Source organism: Hyla sarda, chromosome 2, assembly GCF_029499605.1.
Source record: "Hyla sarda isolate aHylSar1 chromosome 2, aHylSar1.hap1, whole genome shotgun sequence".
NCBI lineage: Eukaryota > Metazoa > Chordata > Amphibia > Anura > Hylidae > Hyla > Hyla sarda.
Window position 1 is genome coordinate 232,110,219 of NC_079190.1, and position 21,374 is coordinate 232,131,592.

Sequence of the window (21,374 nt, forward strand, 5' to 3'; positions counted from 1 at the left end):
AGTTTAGGGACCTTTACAAAACTAGAAGGCTTAAATGATGTGTACACAAGACCTAAAGCTACACTTGTTTAATTTATTTATTTTTTGTGTTTGAGTTTTTTGTTTTTGTTTTAAGTTATTCATTATGAACATGAACAATTGATATGTAAAAATGAAATCCTGACTGAAGTACACAAGAAGTGTCATTTTAGGATTACACAGTATTTTTTCTCATGACAGTTGAACCACTTGGTGGCACTACTGAACACAAGGCTACTACCCCCAATTTGTAGAATAAGGAGTGGATATGAGTAACAGACCAATTTAACAGATATGTTAGTTTGAGTGTTTTTGTTTGTTTTGCTTGCTCTATGTGCTTAACTATTGAGGCTGAGCGCATTCAGAAGTTCTTATGTATTCTTACCCATAGAAGGCAACTTTAAGACTTCAGTGTAGTGTGGAATGGCATGACTGTCATTATGCTTTGTTCTTTTTTTTAGCAGAATTAGCGAATTAGCTTTCATGTGTTGTAATACTTTTATTGTTGATATTTCTAACTGGACTTTTAAACCTGGATTCTGTCCACTTTTTACATGTCTTACTGTCTAAACATTATTCAGAGCTCTGTCCATGCAGACATTTCACCAGGAAGCAGGAGCCATACTTTTATTACTGTAGTTTAGTCACATTTTTTAAATGTAAGTTTTATTGCCCTCAAAAAGTAAAACAGGAGTCTTACAGATAGGATACCTTTTTAGTGGCTAGCAAAAATAAAAGAAATTATGGTAAATAGTAAGCTTTCCAGACAACTTAGATTTCTTCATGCAGCATAATAAAACCAGATGTTAGATCTGAAGAGACTTAGGGTATGTTCACACTACATAATTAGTGCGGAATTCCGCACGCTGAAGTGCGTGTCGTGATTCCGCGGTGTGAACTTCTAACAGTGTGAATGGGTCTTTTGCGGACCCGTTCACATTGCAGAATTTCCACGCCAGAGAATTCCGCCGCTGAAATTGATTCCCGCAAAGAAAGAACATGTTCATTCTTTGCACGGAAGTCCTTGAGCACTTCATAGCCATCAGTAGTCACGGCGCAGTGCCACACAGTCCTATGGTATCTCCGCTCGTGGAATTCCGTTCAAAATACGTAGTGTGAACATACCCTTAAAGAGAACCTGTGCCTAACCACATAAAATGAGATTGTGTTATCGTTTAATAGCTCAGTATACCCTGATCATACCTTATTACAATTTATTGATATGCCCTCCTGTTCCCTAGATATGTGGGTTTATAGTTTATCACACAATTCAGGAAATCGGTCAGATGGGTGTGAACTTAATTTTAATAATTGGATTGAATGACCGAGATTATACAGTCAGGAGGTGTGTATTAGGCATCCCCCCTAAATGTACAATATTAATATCCCTTAACTGTATAATCCCACCCATCACTTTATATTCCCTCCTATTTTTTATATTATGTTCACACCCATCTGATTCCCGGAATTGTCAGACAAATTACAAGCCTTCTTATCTCAAGAACAGAAGTTAATATCAAAAAAACTTAAAAAGGTGTGTGATCAGGGCATCCTAAGATATTTAAAAACCATATATTAATAAAATTGTTTTGGGACTTGGCCACACACCATCTTGAAGTTGTTGTTTAACATAATGGCCCTGATTTACTAAGAATGGAGTGTATGTTTCTTTGTGGGTTTTATTTCACTACAATTTTTTTTCCATGGTATTTACAAAGGCTTCCCTACATTTTGCACTTTTCCCTACACTTTGCTTTTTTTTTTTTTACACATGCTCTGATCTGTAGGAAACCTTAGTAAATTTTTCTGTGGAAACCTTAGTAAATATGTTTTTTTGTGAAAATGTCGGAAACATGCCCCTTTTCACTGCGGCCATGACCCTTTCCGGGGTTTTCTCGGTAAAATGGAGTTAGTCAGGCTTTTTCAATTCTGGCACAGATTCTGGCGCAGAAACCAACAAAACATGTCGGGTTTGCAATAGTAAATCAGGGCCAATGTCTTTTATTTTTGCTTGCCATTACAAGTTATCCTATCTGCAAGATTGTTATTACATTATTTCTCCCTGAGTGCAATAAAACTGGCTAACACAGTACCAAATTTTTTCTTTTGACTCCAGTCTGTTTCTTTCTAATAATGAGGAAAACTTTGTGGAGAAGTTCCTTTTCTTTATCGTTGCTATTCGTAAAAAGGCTAGAATGCAGCCTGCATTAGCTCTGTATTTCTGTGAATGTTCACAGCATGACTGCATCCATCTCTGTATGCAGAATGACTTTAGAGTGCAAGGATGCTCTGCATGAAGCTGTGAATAGTTGATAGTATTCTTATTTTATCGGCAATATCCTGCCTGAAGTATAAATCGGGATGACGTATTAGTGCACTAGCTGGCATTGTTTGCTTATGGCAGCTGTCCAGGTACCCAGTCATAGTCATGGATAATGGATTGTTTCTTCAGGTTCTGTTACTGTTCATCATGTTTTTAGGAAAGTGGTGAATATGGAGGAGGCAAGCCGTAAAGTCCAGCATTCAGCAATTTCTTTCACTGAAAAAGCCCAAAAACAGGGGGAGCACTGTTATCTTTTCTATAAGAAATAAAGTCTTGTATCCATGTCCAAATGCTGTCCTCAGTTTGCATCTCTGCATGCATCTCTTGTGTTTGAAAATGCACAAATCTGTATATGTATTCCTAGATCCCAAAATATTAAGGCTTTATATGAAAGTTCCATCCACTTGCATCTAAAATACGGGTCCATTTACTGCAGATGGGACATTTTTCCACAGGATCCTGCTGCAGATTTTGACATAGAGGCATGTCTTGGTATTTAACCGTTAGGGTTGCTGTGTATCCATTAGTCTTCGAATCTTCAAAGCCACTCACTATAGATAGCTGCGAAGCATTTCTTCCTCTACGCTTGCTCTCCTTTCTTCTAAAGGTGTCTGTATTCTGACCTACAAAAAGAGTTATATATTTTTAGAAGACAATAAACATTCTTAAACAGACTCGCCAGTGTAAAAAAAATAAAAAAAAATTGTATGAAACAATTGTGAAATTCTAAATTAAATTCGAAAATTATAATATTTGATCCTTCTGATATTTTATCTTACAGTCATGTGGCTCTGAGAACTGCCTGCATACTGCACTAGCACTGATAGACACTATGGTTACTTGATTGGGCATGTTTAACATACAAATGTCAATTTTCATTGTAAAACATTTTGAGGGCACATGAAACAGGAAAGCTGTAAAGTTACTTATATTACATTAAATTATATCATTTAAGTACAATGTGCTTTCGAAAAACATTAATGCCACAGCTCTTTTATAATTCTCTATTAATCTCTCTATAGACTTAAGGCCAGTAATTTTATTGTGTAACACCCCATTCCCACCTTGTGTTTATATCTGGTGAGCACAAATTAGACTATGCTTGTGACCAGCAATACTGATCAGTGCTATGCATATGCCAAGCACTGAACAGTAAAAGCAATCAAGATTGCTTTTTTTTTTTTTTTAAATAAATGTGAACAAGCCCCTCCCCTAATAATACATTTTCCCCTCTTCCGATTTTACAAAAAAAATTAAATCTAAATATTTGGTAATGCTGTGTGTGGAAATATTAATTATTAAAATATAATATTAATGATCTTGAACAGCGTAAACAATAGCCAAAATTGCTGATATTCGGTCACATCACATCCCATAAATAAGAATAAAAAGTAATCAAAAAGTCATATATGCAATAGTGGTACCGATTAAAAACTACAGATCACAGCGCAAAAAATGAGCCCTCATACAGCCCCATATACGAAAAAATTTGCAAGTTATAGCCAGTCAGAAGAAGGGTGATTTTAAACACCTTATTTTGTTTAAAAAAACTTGTTTTTTTAAAAGAACAGTAATAGAAAAGCATGTAAACATGGGTATAATTTTACCCCTTCCTGCCCCAGGCACATGCATACGTCCCAGCTGCTGACATGTTTGCACACATGGACGTATGTATACGCCCTAGCAATGTCCTGCACAGCGAAATGTGCTGCAGGAGATTGGAAGCAGGACCCGGCTGTCAAGACCAAAATCGCACCAGTCTCTGCAGCATTAACCCCATAGATGCTGTTATCAGTACTGATCATGGCATCTATGGGATTGTCATGGCAGCAGGAGGCCAGCTGATGGCCTCCTGTCTGCCTAGTACCGCAGTGGTCCAGCCATAGACTGGATCGGACATGCTGAATGTCAGAGTAATACAGACAGTTATACTGTGCTGCAGCACAGTATAACAGTTATAAAGTGAAAAATATAAAAATAAAATGTTTTTCCATAAATTAAGTAAAAAAATAAAATGCCCCTTTCCCAATAAGGCCCTGTGTTATCACTAAAAAAAACAAACACAAAACCTATACATAATAGGTATTGCCACGTTTATAATGACTTCTACAATCAAACGATAATGTTATTTATGCCGCAGAGTGAACACCATAAAAAGAAGCGCAGGGATTGCAAATTTTGGTCCAAAATGTAGAATAAAAAAGTTCAAAAGGTAGCATGTATCTCAAAAATGGTACCAAAAAAAGTACAGCTCGTCCTGCAAAAAATAAGCCTCACACAATGGTGTTGGGCAAAAAGTAAAAAAAAAAACATGGCTTGGTAAAACTTAAGGGGTTAATTGTATTGAACCATAGAACAAAGAAAACATGTCGGTTTTATCATAAAGTGCACTGCATAAAATGGAACTCTCCAAAATTGGGGTTTTCTTTTCAATTTTCCGCCATAAATAATATTTTGGTTGTGCCATACATATTACCGTAAAATGAAAGTTGTCATTACAAAGTACAATTGGTTGCACAAAAAACAAGCCCTCAAATGGCTCTGTGGATGGAAAAATAAGAGTTATGTGAGTTATGTCTCGTAGAAGGCGAGGAGGAAAAATGAAAATGCAAAAATGTATATCTCCTATGTCCTTAAAGGGCCAAAATGGGCTGTGTCCTTAAATGGGTACGGTCATTAAAATTATTTTTTTGCATATGATACAGCGGGTAAAATAAATAAGATTTGTAATTCACTCCCTGTAAAAAATATATAAATAAATGTCTTTTTATGGTCTTGTAAATCTGGCCACTATGGGTCTCCCTTCTGGTCCTGACTGCATTCCGTCTGCTCAAAAGCACAGACTTTTGTCTCCTGCTGGACTGGCAGGAGACCAAACTCAGGAAGTGCAGTCTGGCTATTGGCAGTTAATAGCACGCACTCTCTGCCTGTGTATGAAACCGGGAGAGTGAGTGCTCTTCACTCCCTATGGCCAGACCGCACTTCCTGAGTTTGGTCTCCTGCCAGTCCAGCAGGAGACCAAAGTCTGTGCTTTTGAGCAGATGGAATGCTTTTTTTTTTTTTTTTTTTTTTTTTTTACAGGGAGTAAATGACAAATCTTTATTTTACCTGCTGTATCATATGCTAAAATGTTTTCATTTTAATGTCAGTGCCCATGTAAGGGGTTAATGAGGTTATCCAGGATCATCATCACACCTGTCAACTTGTTTGCATTCACTTCAATGAAACTGAGCTGCAATACCAAATACAACCTGAGGACAGGTGTGGTGCTGTTTTTTGAAGATATCAACTCTGTTTTGTCTAATCCTGCATAACCTTTAATTTCACTCAACCTAACAGATTAAGTTTGCTTATAAAGTGGCTCTTGAGAAAACCCCTCTAAGGCTTACTGTGGTAAAGGAGTCTAAAATTAGAGATAAATTGGATATTTTATTCTAATGTTGCTTTTTCTGTAATCTACATCCAGTCTTCTCATGAGGTTGTAAGTAATTGAACTGCAATGGAGAGTGTGGCACATTAGGCTGGGTTCACGCTGTGGAATTTCTGGTGCAGCAGAGTCCCATTACTATCAATAGAATTTTTCCTGCACAGTACATACTATGGAAATTCAGCGGCAGAGCTCTTTGCAGCTGAAATGTATCCGCTAAAAGAATGAACTTGTTTAGAAATACATTGCCATCTATGGGGACCACCCGAATCTCTCAGAAATATTCCAGGCAGACGTTTTGTAGTGTGACCTAAGAGCTGTAACCCTAATGTCAATGGGCAGGTGTCTGTAACATGAACAGTTAGTTGCCTGGTGTGAACAGGTCTTAACGGTACAAATAGTTTATTTCTGATCAGTCTTTATAGTTAGTGTGTGTATGTACAAATAGATCAGTAAACAATAGACACATGATTCTTCATGTTGTTGGTGGCAGTATCTGTAATGCATGATTTACAAGACTTACTTTCTGCTGGGAGCTAGTCCCTAAAATTAGGGGGGGGGGAGGGGATTGTGGTTAGTATAAGTTCACTTACCTTCTTCCTTTTCTTGTGACACAGATGAACATCCATCAGCTGGAGTACTGTAAAGTAGCATTGTGCGCTGAACACCATTTCTGCAGCATCCAGTAGTATAGAGATCACCCAGAGGCATAATGTTGTGCTCTGTAAGATAAAACAGAAGGATTACTCAGGTACAGTAATAGCACTATAGTTTTCTAGGAGATGACATCTAGAACTGCAGTCTAAGACAATGACCTTGTAATCAAGCTGTGCTCCATTACTTACATAGATACGTGTAGGATCAAAGGGACATTGATGGGATATCTGCATAAGCTGCAGGTTGTTGGATGAACATGTAGACAACAGAGTTCGTCCTTCATTGGCCACAGTGATTATAACAGATACAGTAAGGCCTACCGTACAGGCTGCAGAGATTATTGCATTCATTATGCTGAGAACCACAGCTGCCCAGCGCTGCAAAAATAAGAGTGTGTCAGTGTGTATGAACACCATTACTGTATGATGTATGATGAAATATTAAACAGAAAAGCCATTTAATCCCATTAATCCTTCATTCGCAACCTCAAATAGTACCCATATGTCATATTTTCTTTCTCACCAAAGATGTGTGTGCCAGATAACGCGAGAGAACGATAGCCACAATTCCACAGGATATGCTCTAAAAAAAAAAAGGAACAATATGCATCATGGCTCTAAAACAACTAAATCATATACTATCTACTGTAGCATTAGTTAATGCAAGATACATCTTCTAATATGGTACACCGCGTATGGATTTCCAGTGTAGGGCTACAGAATAATCTTTAACAGTGAGTGACAGCTGCAGTCCACAAGACTGCATAAAACTTAGTTTATTGCTTTGGATTGCAATTGCGTTAAAATCAATAAGCACTATAAAAAAAATCACATCATATTCCTAGCCTAGATGAGAATTAAAATACATTCTCACTTCTAGTTACATAGCCTACAAAGGAAATCATTTACAATAAATCCAAGAAAATAGCTATATGCAAGCTATATGGTATAACATGGTTTGTATCCTGAGGGTCCTGTACAATAGTGCTGTTTGTATAGGTGTTCATTTTAAAAACTTGCACAGTAGTTCATGTATTTGTTACACATGGGGGATATTCTTTACATCAAAAACTGGTGTTGGTACACTGTCAAAATAGTCACAATCCTTTTTTTTTTTTTTTCCTCACAAAAAAAATAAATCTCATGTTTACAGAAAATTGTGCAAGCATATATTGATGTCCTTGCACAAATTTCTGTCTGTGATATGGATAGAAAAAGAACCCCAATATGCATACCTTGCAGTTATGATACAGTAGTTCTTAACTAGAGCCTTTTCAAACTACATTTCTCAGGTTCATGTATAGTAAGTGCTGCCACTAGAGGGTGTTTGCACAACACCTTGCTGTAAGACTAGTGAACTAATCGCAAAACACAAGTAAAATTGATAACCAAAAATATTGGCTAAAGTGTTTATCCCATCAGAAATTTTATTGCAGTTAATATACTGCATCAAGGAACCAGTTCTACACAAAGACTAGTTTCACACAAGCAACCTGGATACTGGGTTCTGCTTTAAATTACACTTTTGGACTTTGTAATGTGTTTTTAGATACATTACCGTATGCATTGGGAGATCTCCTGGCACATGGCACCTCGAATGTGGTATGAAAAGAGATGAACTGATGTTTTTTGTTTAGTTTTTTTGCCAGGTCCTTAAATGGGCACTTTCAAATCTAAAAACTTTTTATATGTTGTTACTCATGAAAGTTAAAGATCTTTTTTGTAATGTGGTTGTTAATATTTTTTAAAATAATTAACCCCTTAAGGACGCAGGGCGTACCTGTATGCCCTGAGTCTGCTCCCTTTCTATAACGGCATGGCCCTGTGTCTTAGCGGGCCAGGCCCGGCACCTAGCAACTGCCCGGACTCGTGGCTAATAGCGCGCGCCACTGATTAACCCTTTAGATGCGGCGTTCAAAGTTGATCACCGCATCTAAAGTGAAACTAAACTGCTCCGGCTAGCTCGGTAAGCTGTTCGGGACCACCAAGGTAAAATCGCGGCATCCCGAATAGTTGTAGGACATGAGAAGGGTCCCCCTACCTTCCTCCTGGTGTCCGATCGCCAAATGACTGCTCAGTGCCTTAGATCCAGGCAGAATCATCGATCAATGGTTTCCTATGAGAAACCATTGATCAATGTAAAAGATCAGTGTGTGCAGTGTTATAGCCCCCTATGGGAGCCATAGCACCACAAAAAAATGCGCTATCACAACGTGCGGAAATGTCCGAATTATAAAAATATATTGTTAATTAACCCCTTAAGGATGCAGGGTTTTTTCGTTTTTGCATTTTCTTTTCTTTCCTCATCACCTTCTAAAAATCATAATTCTTTCAATTTTGCACCTAAAATTCCAAATGATGGCTTATTTTTTTGCTCCGCCAATTCTATTTTGCATTGACATTAGTCATTTTACCAAAATATCTACGGCGAAGCGGAAAAAATATTCATTGTGCGACAAAATTGAAGAAAAAAGGCCATTTTGTAACACTTGGGGGCTTCAGTTTATACACAGTGCATTTTTCGGTAAAAATTACATCTTATGTTTATTCTGTAGGTCCATACGGTTAAAATGATAACCCTACTTATATAAGTTTGATTTTGTATTACTTCTAAAAAAAATCATAACTACACGCAGGAAAATGTATGTTTAAAATTGTCATCTTCTGACCCCTATAACTTTTTTATTTTTCAGCTTACGGGCCAATATGATGGCCGTGATCTGAAGTTTTTATCGGTACCATTTTTATATTGATTGGACTTTTTCATTGCTTTTTATTCCATTTTTTATGATATAAAGTGAACAAAAATACGCTATTTTGGACTTTGGAATATTTTTGCGCGTACGCCATTGCCCATGTGGTTTAACTAACAATATATTGTTATAGTTCAGACATTTCCTCACACGGCGATACCACATATGTTTATTTTTATTTACACAGTTTTTTTTTTTTTAAATGGGAAAAGAGGGGTGATTCTTACTTTTATTAGGGAAGGTGTTAAATGATCTTAACTTTTTTTTCATGGAATAATGAATAAAAAGCGATCAAAAAGTCTGAAACGGCCCCCCCCCCCCCAAAAATAAAATTTGCATTTTTTTCTTCAATTTTGTCGCACAATGATTTTACTTTTCCGTTTCGCCGTAGATTTTTGGGTGACATGACTGATGTCATTACAAAGTAGAATTGGTTGCGCAAAAAATAAGCCATCATATGGATTTTTAGGTGCAAAATTGAAATGGTTATGATTTTTAAAACGTAAGGAGGAAAAAACAAAAGTGCATAAATGGAAAAACGCTCAGTCCTTAAGGGGTTAAACTCAGATGCCCCCTAGAAAGAATAAACTAATATCAAAATGTAGCCCATTCACATATCTGTCCATAGAGGCCCCTATCGTGCAGAATGGTTCAGCCGTTCCTGCGCTATGCCCGCCCGAATTTTCCGTTACTTCCGGGTTCTGTGCATGGCCAGCGCAGTGTAAAAAACTACATCTCCCAGAATGCCCGCTCATCACATCTGATTGGCCGGCTGTGCAAGATAGGCGTTTGCTGAGCTGAGCCTATGCCAGCTCAGCAAACATGACAGACTCTCAGCACACTGACAGACTTTTTTTTCTCTGCCAGGCATCTGCAGGAGTGAGACAAAAGACAGACAGGGCTCCATCGTATAATACCGTTGTTGCACAGATAAATTATTAAGAGTGTTGCTCTTACCCCAATGGGTTACACTTCACCAAGTGCAACAATGGATCAAGGCGTAGATATAAATAAGGTGTCACTCCTCGTCCCAATAAAATGTGACAATAAACAGGTAAAAACTCCAGGATGTGGACAGGATGCACGGGCACTCGACAACCAGGTAACAGGATAAAAAGGTTTATTTTCCCATAATGCAACACGTAGCACAGCTGCTTCATCAGGCATAGTTGGGTGGGTTCACAGCACACTATATATAGTTCCATTAACCCTTTCAGATCATTCATCACCTGAAGGATTATACATTTCTAACATACCATCACAATAATAACAGATAATAAAAATATATATACCGTAATACAAATGGAACACCATAAAATATATATATGACAACCTCCACACAGAAGGAGAAAACATAAATGTGAAAATTAAAATTAAATAAAAATAGAGATGTTAATAATAATGATAAAACTTTTGAGCTTGAATACATAAGCAAATATCTCAAGAGAGAATACGCAACCCAATCTATAAATAAATATTATATGGGAAGTGCTATTTATTTATAAAGTATCGAAGTGCGCATCAGACACCATTCGATGCCCACAACGATACAAACTGCACCATGTGAACATGGACCAACCTGAACAGGTCCTATTCCAAGTACAAACAAAGTAAGAAATATTTACATTAATTTAAGAGCATTAAAAGGGGAGGGAGGGGGGGGGATACTCTTTATTTGTAGTGTCGAAGCGCGCATCAGAAACCGTCCCAAGCCCGCATCGACACAAACTGCACCATGTGAACATGGACCAAAATGAGCGGGTCCGGATCCAAGTCCGAACATAATGAAGAGAGGTTGCATTAGTTGAAAAGCATTTACTCCATTCAATGTAAAATGTTGAAGCGTGTATCGAATGAAATCGATGCACGCATCGGCGCAAGACGCACCATGTGAAAAGTGATCTAACCAAGTTTGAGGTATTGTAAATAACTCCAATTTATTAAAAAAGTGTGTATCCCATAATGAAAACATGGAGCATAACCATTTATGTGATATGAATATACTAAGAAAAAAATATGAGATGAAGGATTGCCACTAAAAATAGAAATTTTAGCGTCAAAATGTTATTTGGTATTTTCAATAATTTCATTCAATCCTGCTGGGGCTAAAGAGCCCAATGTAAAAATCCAGAAGGATTCTCTATTAAAGGAGTACTCCAATGGAAAACTTTATATGGGCAAACAAAGCATTAAATAAAGTTATATAAATTTCTAATGTACTTGCACTGTCCAGACTGAAAGGATCCCGGTGTTCTTCTTCTTTCTGCTGCTCACCGGAAGCTCAGTAGTTTTCCTTCATTTGATGACGCTCGACTTCTTATTCCGAGCGCTCTGCCGCCATCTTAGCCCGGTGACTCATACATCCCATGAGTCATCGCGGGCTCTGCCGGCCTCCTAGCCCGGAGTCGGCTACTCCTCCCGCAATTATATATTCATTTATGCTTGTTTGCTGAGCTGCCATAGGCTTAGCTCAGCAAACACCACCAGCCAATCTCCATTATAGACATGCGCATGCGCACATCGTTAACTCCGCTTGCCAATAACTGTCTTAGTTGTGCGCATGAGCACATCGTTCTCCGGCATAATCTGCACACGCAGACGTGGCTGAAAGCTCATTGGAGCTTCAGCTGCACGTGAGTAAGGATGTTTTTTTCAAATCTCGTGATATGAAAATGAGAGGGAGCGAAGGGGGCGTACTTTATTAAAATTTAGGAAGTGGGACTAGCAGGAGAGAAGCAGGGGGAGGGCAGGAGCTGGCCGGATATGATGAGTGGGTATTCTGGGAAATGTAGTTTTTAACCATGCGCTGCCCAGGCATATAACCCGGAAGTGACCGAAACTTCGGTCGGGCATAGCGTGAAAACGGCTGGGCCATTCCGCGTGATTTTAGGTGCTATGTGAAGGTATGTGAATGGGCTACATTTGGAGATTAGTTTGTTCTTTCTAGGGGGGCATCAGAGTTTTCCTTTAATCTCTGAAACCTATTTCTGGTTTGAGATGCAATAGTTTCAATGATCAAGTTTTAAAACCTTAAAATTGCTGTCATGGTGTAATGTTAGATGTCGAGATATACTGTGCAGCATAAATTTGTGCTGCACATTAAATCTGTGTTTATTTATGCGGGACCGCACGGTTTGTATCGTGCGGCCCACGTACTGCAAACCACAGATGCAGGTTAGCAAATATACAGCATATGAGCTGTCACAATTGTAGCAATCCCTCACCTCATATCTCACCATTCTATCTTCATTATAAAAAGTGTCAGAACCAAAATTAATCATCTGACAACACAGACATTTTTTATGGTTGCAAGGATATGTACCTCTAAGGTTGCTTTCACACTATAAAATTCATCCGTTTTAAAGATCCGTTTGATGTTCCATTATGAAAACCCTGAAAATGGGCCATTAAACGTCCGTTAGAAAATCCCATTATAATCTATGGGATTTTTACATTATCTGTTTTAATCCGTTATAGTCCGTTATAAATAACGGACGTTATTTTGTGACGGGAGAATGAACGGAAGAAGTAGTGCATGCACTATTTCTCCCGTTACTATCTTCTGTCACAAAATAACGTCCGTTATTCATAACGGACTATAACGGATTAAAACAGATAATGTAAAAATCCCATAGACTATAATGGGATTTTCTAACGGATGTTTAATGGCCCATTTTCAGGGTTTTCATAACGGAACATCAAACGGATCTTTAAAACGGATGAATTTTATAGTGTAAAAGCAGCCTAAGTTTAGTCTCAGGTTTGTCATTCCCTGGTGTCCGAACTGTTGGTAATGATCTTAATTTACTGGGGGCAATCAGGTCACGTAAATTATTCGATCTGCGGAAAGTTAAACTTGGTCGGGGGGGGGGGGTAACAATTTTTTAAGAACTGGATCATCCAGAAGGTTGCTTCAGTGTTTCTTCAATGTTTTTTTTGATGTTCTTAGTAGCACAATTGTAGTTAGTGATGAAGTTATATTTGAAATTATTAGCAATTTTTACATTTGGTGAAGTTAGATTATTACCTGTAGTATCAATCTGTTTCGATTGAACTAACGATACCTGATTCATTCCTTTTAACCCTATTAAAGGCATCGGACAATAATGTCTTGGGGTAACCTCTGTTTAAAAAACGCTGCTGTAGGGTTGAGGCTTGTTTATTAAAATCCATATCCAATGTGAAATTTTTCTCACTCGGAGATATTGGCCATACAGCACGTTGCGTATCCATACAGCACGTTGCGTATACAACGTTGCGTTATCAAGAGGTAGCGGGCAAACCGGTTGCCCGCTACCTCTTGATAACGCTACGTTGTAGCGAAACATGTTGAGGGGGGCAGAGTGGAGTTTTTAATAATCATGGCACTGCTGCTCCTTGCAATCTACCGAGTGTGACCTGCAGGCACACGGGGTTGCTCTAATATAAACACATCACAAATAGCAGAGATATCTGCGCAAGTAAATGACCTTATCAAAATAGCAAATAGAGAAAACAGTGCTATTTGTTTTTAAATAGTGTGTAGTATATAATAAAGGATATGGAATTTTACTTAAGTAGTATATGGGAAAACAGGTTTTTTTTGGATTCCCAAAAGGGAGTCTATAGGGATTTAAATAAACGAATTTAACCCTCCATATACTGGTCTATACCAGTTATGGTGAATCTCCCTAACAAACTCCTCCGCCTGTTCAGGGGACCCAGACCAAATAAAGAATAAATCATCTATGAACCGCCTAAAAAATAAAACATAACGGAAAAGGGGGGACTGTGCGATAATTAGGGACTCGAAACGCCCCATGACCAAATTGGCATAACTGGGGGCGAATCGAGTCCGCATCGCACAGCCCCTCCTCTGTCTGTAAATAATATTTTTTTTTACTTTGTTTGTACTTGGAATCGGACCTTTTCAGGTTGGTCCATGTTCACATGGTGCAGTTTGTATCGTTGTGGGCATCGAATGGTGTCTGATGCGCACTTTGATACTTTATAAATAAATAGCACTTCCCATATAATATTTATTTATAGATCGGGTTGCGTATTCTCTCTTGAGATATTTGCTTATGTATTCAAGCTCAAAAGTTTTATCATTATTATTAACATCTCTATTTTTATTTAATTTTAATTTTCACATTTATGTTCTCTCCTTCTGTGTGGAGGTTGTTATATATATATATATTTTTTTTTTTATGGTTTTCCATTTGTATTATATATATTTTTATTATCTGTTAATATTGTAATGGTATGTTATAAATGTATAATCCTTCAGGTGATGAATGATCCTGAAAGGGTTAATGGAACTATATATAGTGTGCTGTGAACCCACCCAACTATGCCTGATGAAGCAGCTGTGCTGTGAAACGCGTTGCATTATGGGAAAATAAACATTTTTATCCTGTTACCTGGTTGTCGAGCGCCCGTGCATCCTGTGCACATCCTGGAGTTTTTACCTGTTTATTGAGGCATCTGCAGGAGACAGATTGCAGGCAGGACCAGAAGGCGGACCCCTTATGGCCACATTTATAGGGGTTGATTTATTAAGTATATAAGGTGGGCCATTTATATGGATACACCTTAATAAAATGGGAATGGTTGGTGATATTAACTTCCTGTTTGTGGCACATTAGCATATGTGAGGGGGGGAAACTTTTCAAGATGGATGGTGACCATGGTGGCCATTTTGAAGTCGGCCATTTTGAATCCAACTTTTGTTTTTTCAATAGGAAGAGGGTCGTGTGACACATCAAACTTATTTTCACAAGAAAAACAATGATGTACTTGGTTTATTCTTTCATGAGTTATTTACAAGTTTCTGACCACTTATAAAATGTGCTCAATTTGCTGGCCATTGTGTTGGATTGTCAATGCAACCCTCTTCTCCCACTCTTCACACACTGACAAAGAAGATTTTGTTTAGTGATGAGGCAAACCTTTATGTGAATGGTGAAGTTAACAAACAAAACCACCGCTATTGGTCTGACACTAACCCACATTGGATGGATCCCTCCAAGACTGTTGGAACACAAAAATTGATGGTATGGTGTGGTGTATATAGGGTACAAAGATAGTGGGGCCATTCTTCATCAATGGAAACCTCAAGGCCACTGGATATGTGAAATTGTTACATGATGATGTGTTTCCCTCTTTATGCACTGAAGCTGGCACATTCTGGGTGTCAGGTCCAAGCATTCCTAGATGAACAGTTTCCTGGAAAGTGGATTGGTCGTCGTGGGCCAGTTTAATGGCCCCCAAGGTCTCCCGATCTGACCCCCTTAGACTTTTATATTTGGGGTTATCTGAAGGCAATTGTCTATGCTGTGAAGATACGAGATGTGCAGCACCTGAAACTACGGATACTGGAAGCCTGTTCTAGCATTTCTCCTGCGGTGTTGCTATCGGTGTGTGAAGAGTGGGAGAAGAGGGTTGCATTGACAATCCAACACAATGGGCAGCACATTGAACACATTTTATAAGTGGTCAGAAACTTGTAAATAACTCATGAAAGAATAAAGTTATGTTAAAACCAAGCACATCATTGTTGTTCTTGTGAAATTCCCAATAAGTTTGATGTGTCACATCATGATCCTCTTCCTATTGAACAAACAAAAGTTGGATTCAAAATGGCCAACTTCAAAATGGCCGCCATGGTCACCACCCATCTTGAAAAGTTTCCCCCCTCACATATACTAATGTGCCACAAACAGGAAGTTAATATCACCAACCATTCCCATTTTATTAAGGTGTATCCATATAAATGGCCCACCCTGTATTACAAAAGTAATTCAAATAGGCTAATCTATAAAATATAAATTTTTATTACTAATGACAGGTACCATTTAAGGGATTAAAAGGATCACCAAGGATTAAAAACATTTCCAATCTTGTCCTTTAGTTTGTGTGTGGTATTGCAGCTTAATTCCGTTGAAGAGAATGGAGCAGAGCTATAATACCACACAGCTCCTAAGGACAGGTGTGGAGTTGTTTTGGAAGAAAGCTATTCCTGGATAATCCCCTGTTGAGTGTATTCACACACACTGGATTACACTATGTATTTTTATTGCCTTGTAAAATCCTATGTGTTTGAATGCACCTTAAGGGGTGCGTTCATACTCGTTTATCTCCTGCTAATTTTCCTCAGCGTATTTGCTGCAGAAAATCCATAGCGGATTTTGCCACCATTGACTTTCATTGGCCATGGAAAATCCACAATAGTGGCAAATATGTAGGATATACACCCATGTGAACGTACCCTTAGGGTCTATTCGCACGTGCAGTATCCTGCGCATATATGATGCATAGGATTTGAAGCTGCAGAGTTCTATGTAATATAATTGACTGAACACTGCTTCAAATCTGCAGCTTCAAATCCTGCGCATCAAATATACACAGAATACTGTACATGCAAATATTCCCTTAGGGTAGGGTCACACGCCCGTATTTGCTGCTGCATGTTTTCCTACCCATTGAAGTCAATGGGTAGCAAAATCAGCAAATATGCAGCAAAATACGGCACAGGTAACCTTACCCTTAAGAAGTTTTCCCACGAAAACTATAAAAAAAGGCTACAATATAAACACATTGGTCCAGATTGATTAAATTGGAGTGATTTGCCTGTAGTATCCAATCACAGCGTAACTTTCCTATCTTAGCGAGCTTTGGTAAAATAAAAGCTGAGCTGTGATTCCCATAAATAAATCACACTGATTTGCCTTGTTATTCCTTAAACAAATGTCAGTACAATTCTAACAATGCAAGTTAGTTAGTCTGGAGGTTAAAGGGAAAGCAGACCTTACAAAGCTGGGAACTTGAGTTTAATGGCCACTGTAAAAACTTTTGATATGTTGTAAAGCAAGCAAAACCAATAGGTTTTGCAATTGCTTTCATTAAAACATTTTCAGTATTTCATACTGAAAAAGCCAGTCAAACAACTGCCGCCTGCATGCTTGGACACATACTAGTCCTGCTGTGTCCATGCATCATCACCATGTCATGGACACACTTCCTTGATTGACAGCTGTGAGTGCAGGGCCCACAGCTGGAGGAAAAATCCTCCCACTGTCAGCTTGTGTCCCGCTACTGTCAGTGAGGACAAGCTGGGAGTTGTAGTTTTGCTAATGCTAGGGAAGATGTGAGCAGACAGCATACTGAGGGAGGGGGCGGAGACCTGCACAGTGAGGCCACGCCCTCTCCCTTTGAGAGGAATTCAGACTAGTGAGCTAAATTAAAAGTGTAATAAAATAAATAAAGGTGCTAGACACATAAAAATTAGATGTACATGGTCAGGATTAGGTACTGAGTGTTATATTTAAAAAAAATGTTTTTTTATTGGATCTGACGGGTATGCTTTAAATGGGAAAAAAAACATAGCCACAATAGTGGCAAGATGGAAATTCAACAGTTATTTGGCAAAAATGTTGGTTGTTCACAGGCATCTGAGTGTAAAATTTGGTGCAAATATAAACAAAATTGAAAGCTTACATAGAAAACATAAGGTATATCAAAGAAGATGATGAAGCTTTAAGATAGGAAACTCAAGGTAAAAACTCCAACATATATAAAAGCCAAACAAACTAGCCACAAAGGTGATGCCAGAACTTTTGTAAGGCATTGTTCTAAAGAAACATGTAAATATGGCTGTCTGGAGAAAACAATCAATTTCTCCATTTAAATGCATAAAGAGTTACTCGGCAATGGGAGCGGTATACTCTGCCTCTAGGAGCGTGAACTATGACTAATCCCGACAGCTCTTCACCTGCCAAGTGGTGCTCACTGCTAGGCTGAAGCGGTGCAAGCAGGAACGGGCGGACAAACAACAAGGATTGTTGGCCCACAACGTGCTGACATCAGAGAACTTCTAAATAGGCATGGCCCTCCGTTTCCATAGTGACAGTAAACAATACAAAGACGTGACATAATAAAAGACGTCTCTAAAATCAAACTGCGGAAAAGGGGGAAATCACAGGAGTGCACATAATCAGTCTTCTTATTAAAACCCAGAGGACCTGTCGTGTCCAATCTCAGAATCCATCTCGCTTCTTTCTGCAACAGGATGGAATCTCTTTCCATCCCATTGTGGGCCGCTTCGGCCCTCTCCAACGCTGCAAAACAAATGTTTTGAGTCACCAGAGTGAATACATTGCATATGATTAATACATTTAGTAGCTCACACTCCAGTATGTAGGGATCGGATAAGTTCTCTAATGGGGTGAAAAAGAGGGTGCTCTGTTTTTCCAATATAAAACATATTGCAGGAACAGATTAATGCATATACAGTGTGTGTAGATCTGCAAGTGATCAACTGCCTGATCTGGATGTTATAACCTCCTAAGGATAGTTCTTTACATTTTTGCATTATAACCGCAAAACGAACAAGAGCCGCATGCATAATTTCCCTTTGGTCTCTGTTAACTCGCCAATTCTTATCTTTGTTTGTCTTTTTGTTTCAACATATCTCCTACGGTTTTGTTCTTTTTATAGGTAATTATTGTTTTTTGACTAAGAATGTCCTGTATATCTTCATCCGCTTGCAAGATGTGCCATTTATTGTAAATAGTATTACGTATTATGTTATTGAGAGGTGTGTTTTTAAATGAAAAAAAACTTTCCATTCTTTCCCTGTTTTTAGGTTTTACCAATTGTTTACTAGGAATTTTATCAGCCCTTTCTTTTGCTCTATTTATAAGATGTTCAGGATAGCCTCTTTTTTAAAAGTCTTTCTTTTATCTTTACATGTGTGTTATTAACTCTTTTTAATCTGATCATTTGTCCGAATGGTATATTTTTTCTCACTTGGGGGGTGGGGGGTAGGATGAGTCATAATGTTCGATGGCGTTTTTAGTGATAGTTTTTCTGTAACCTGAAGTAACTAGTACGTCATTTATCACTTCTATTCTGATGTACAGAAAATCCAATTGTTCACCTCCAAATACCGAGGTAAAGAGCAAGTTTACTGTATTTTTCTTTATTTAGATAATCTACAAAACTGGCAAATTCTTCCTCAGATCCATCCCAAGCCACCAGCAAATCATCCACAAATTGTAAGTACAATTTTTTTTTTGCTGATGTACGGATTTTTAGAGGTGTATACAAGATTGCTTTCCAGTACAGCGAGGAAAATATTAGCGAGTCAACATGAGGCAGGGGAACCCATCGCTGTTCCTAGTAACTGCCTATACCACTCCTCACCGTACTGGAAAGCATTGTTTTCAAGAATGAAAAGCAGAGATTCAACCACAAAATCCACATATTTAGCAGACTTCCCTGTCTCTTTCAACATCTCACAGACAGTCTGTACACCCGCATCATGAGGGATGCGGGTGTACAATCTCTCAACATCTATGGAAGGGAGTCTGTATCCTGCCTGCCACTGAAAATTCTCCAAAGTTTTAATTAGATCTCCAGAATCTTTTAAATATGAGGGTATCCCTTTTAACAGAGGTGATATTAGCCAGTCGATATAGCTAGACAAGTATTGTGTTGGCGAGCCGATCACTGAGACAATTGGACGTCCCGGGGGTCGACTCGTTGATTTGTGAATGTTTGGTAACATACCACTTAGGTTTTCTTGGATATCTGGGGAGGAGTTTTTCTGATGTATTTTTACTAATAATATTGTTCTCATAGGCTTTTATCAATAACGATCTTAATTTATCTATAATGTGTCTAGTAGGATCACCTCCTAATTTCACATGTGTCGGTATTTTTTAGTTGTTTAAATGCTTCCTCATTGTAATGTTTCTTATTCCACAAAACAACAGATCCTCCCATATTGGCTTGGGTAATTAGAATATCCTCTCTTTTCCTCAACCTCTCTAGGGCTTCTTCTTCTTCCTTAGAAATATTCAAATGAGACTTAGGATATACTAAAGCCTATACTTCCCTAATTACCGATTTGTGAAATAAATCAATGGGGCTTCCTTGTATAATAGGTGGATTAAAGACAGATGGATTACCTCCTTTAAACCTCATTAATAGCCTTAACATCATACAAATCTACCTCCAATAAATCTGATAACATCAGCAAGGTATTAATATCCTCTTCCCCAAATTCTTTAGGTATACAAAATCCAAGAGGACCAATATGGCATTTCTTGTCACCCTCTGTTTTAGATGCATTTTCTTTATAAAATTTTTCGTATTCCTCTATAAAAGTCCTCCCTAAAACAAGTCAAAATCCTCTGCAAGACCGAAGTTAAAGGGTTACTCCGGTGCGTACACATCTTATCCCTTATCCAAAGGATAGGGGATAAGATGCCTGATCGCGGGAGTCCCGCAGCTGGTAATGCCCGGGATCATGCACGCGGCACCCCGTTTTTAATCAGTGTCCGGAGCGTGTTCGCTCCGGGTCTGATTACGGTCGACCGCAGGGCCAGCGGCGTGTGACGTCATGCCTCCGCCCCAGTGTGACGTCACGCTCCGTACCTCAATGCAAGCCTATGGGGGGAGGCGTGACAGCTATCACACCCCCTCCTGTAGGCTTGCATTGAGGGGCGGAGCGTGACGTCACACGAGGGCGGAGGCGTGACGTCACACGCCGCCGGCCCTGCGGTCAACCGTAATCAGACCCGGAGCGAACACGCTCCGGGCACTGATTACAAACGGGGTGCCGTGTGCATGATCCCGGGCGTCCCCAGCTGCGGGACTCCCGCGATCAGGCATCTTATCCCCTATCCTTTGGATAGGGGAGAAGATGTGTAAGCACCGGAGTACCCCTTTAAGTCCTTTGTTTGGTAACCTTAACATGGAATTATCAAGCTTGACATAAGTAAGATTGAAGGGGTACTCTGGCCCTAAGACATCTTATCCCCTATCCGAAGGATAGGGGAGAAGATGTCTGATCGCGGTCCCGCCGCTGGGGACCCCTGCTATCTCGCATGCAGCACCCACCTTTGCATTAATCTGTACCTGCAATATGTTTTATATTGGAAAGACAAAGCGCCCTCTTTTTCACCGAATTAGAGAACATGTCCCATCCCTACATACTGGAGTGTGAGCTACTAAATCTATTAATCATATGCAATGTACTCACTCTGGTGACTTGAAACATTTTTGTTTGGCAGAGCTGAAGAGGGTCGAAGCGGCCCACAATGGGATGGATAGAGATTCCATCCTGTTGAAAAAAGAAACGAGATGGATTCTGGAATTGGACGCGACAGGTCCTCTGGGTTTTAATGTGAAGAATGATCGATTATGTGCCC

General features: G+C 38.9%; 1 protein-coding gene across 1 annotated transcript; it reads right to left on the reverse strand.

Moving 5' to 3' along the window:
* Positions 1-130: 130 nt before the first annotated feature.
* On the reverse strand, positions 131-17,983 carry TMEM54 (transmembrane protein 54). Its single transcript, XM_056556572.1, has 5 exons — positions 17,930-17,983; positions 6,948-7,007; positions 6,614-6,802; positions 6,362-6,490; positions 131-2,964 (listed from the first exon to the last, which is right to left on the reverse strand). The coding sequence occupies exons 3-5, from the start codon at positions 6,773-6,775 to the stop codon at positions 2,893-2,895; spliced, it is 363 nt and encodes a 120-aa protein (XP_056412547.1). The 5' UTR covers positions 6,776-6,802; positions 6,948-7,007; positions 17,930-17,983; the 3' UTR covers positions 131-2,892.
* Positions 17,984-21,374: the final 3,391 nt, after the last annotated feature.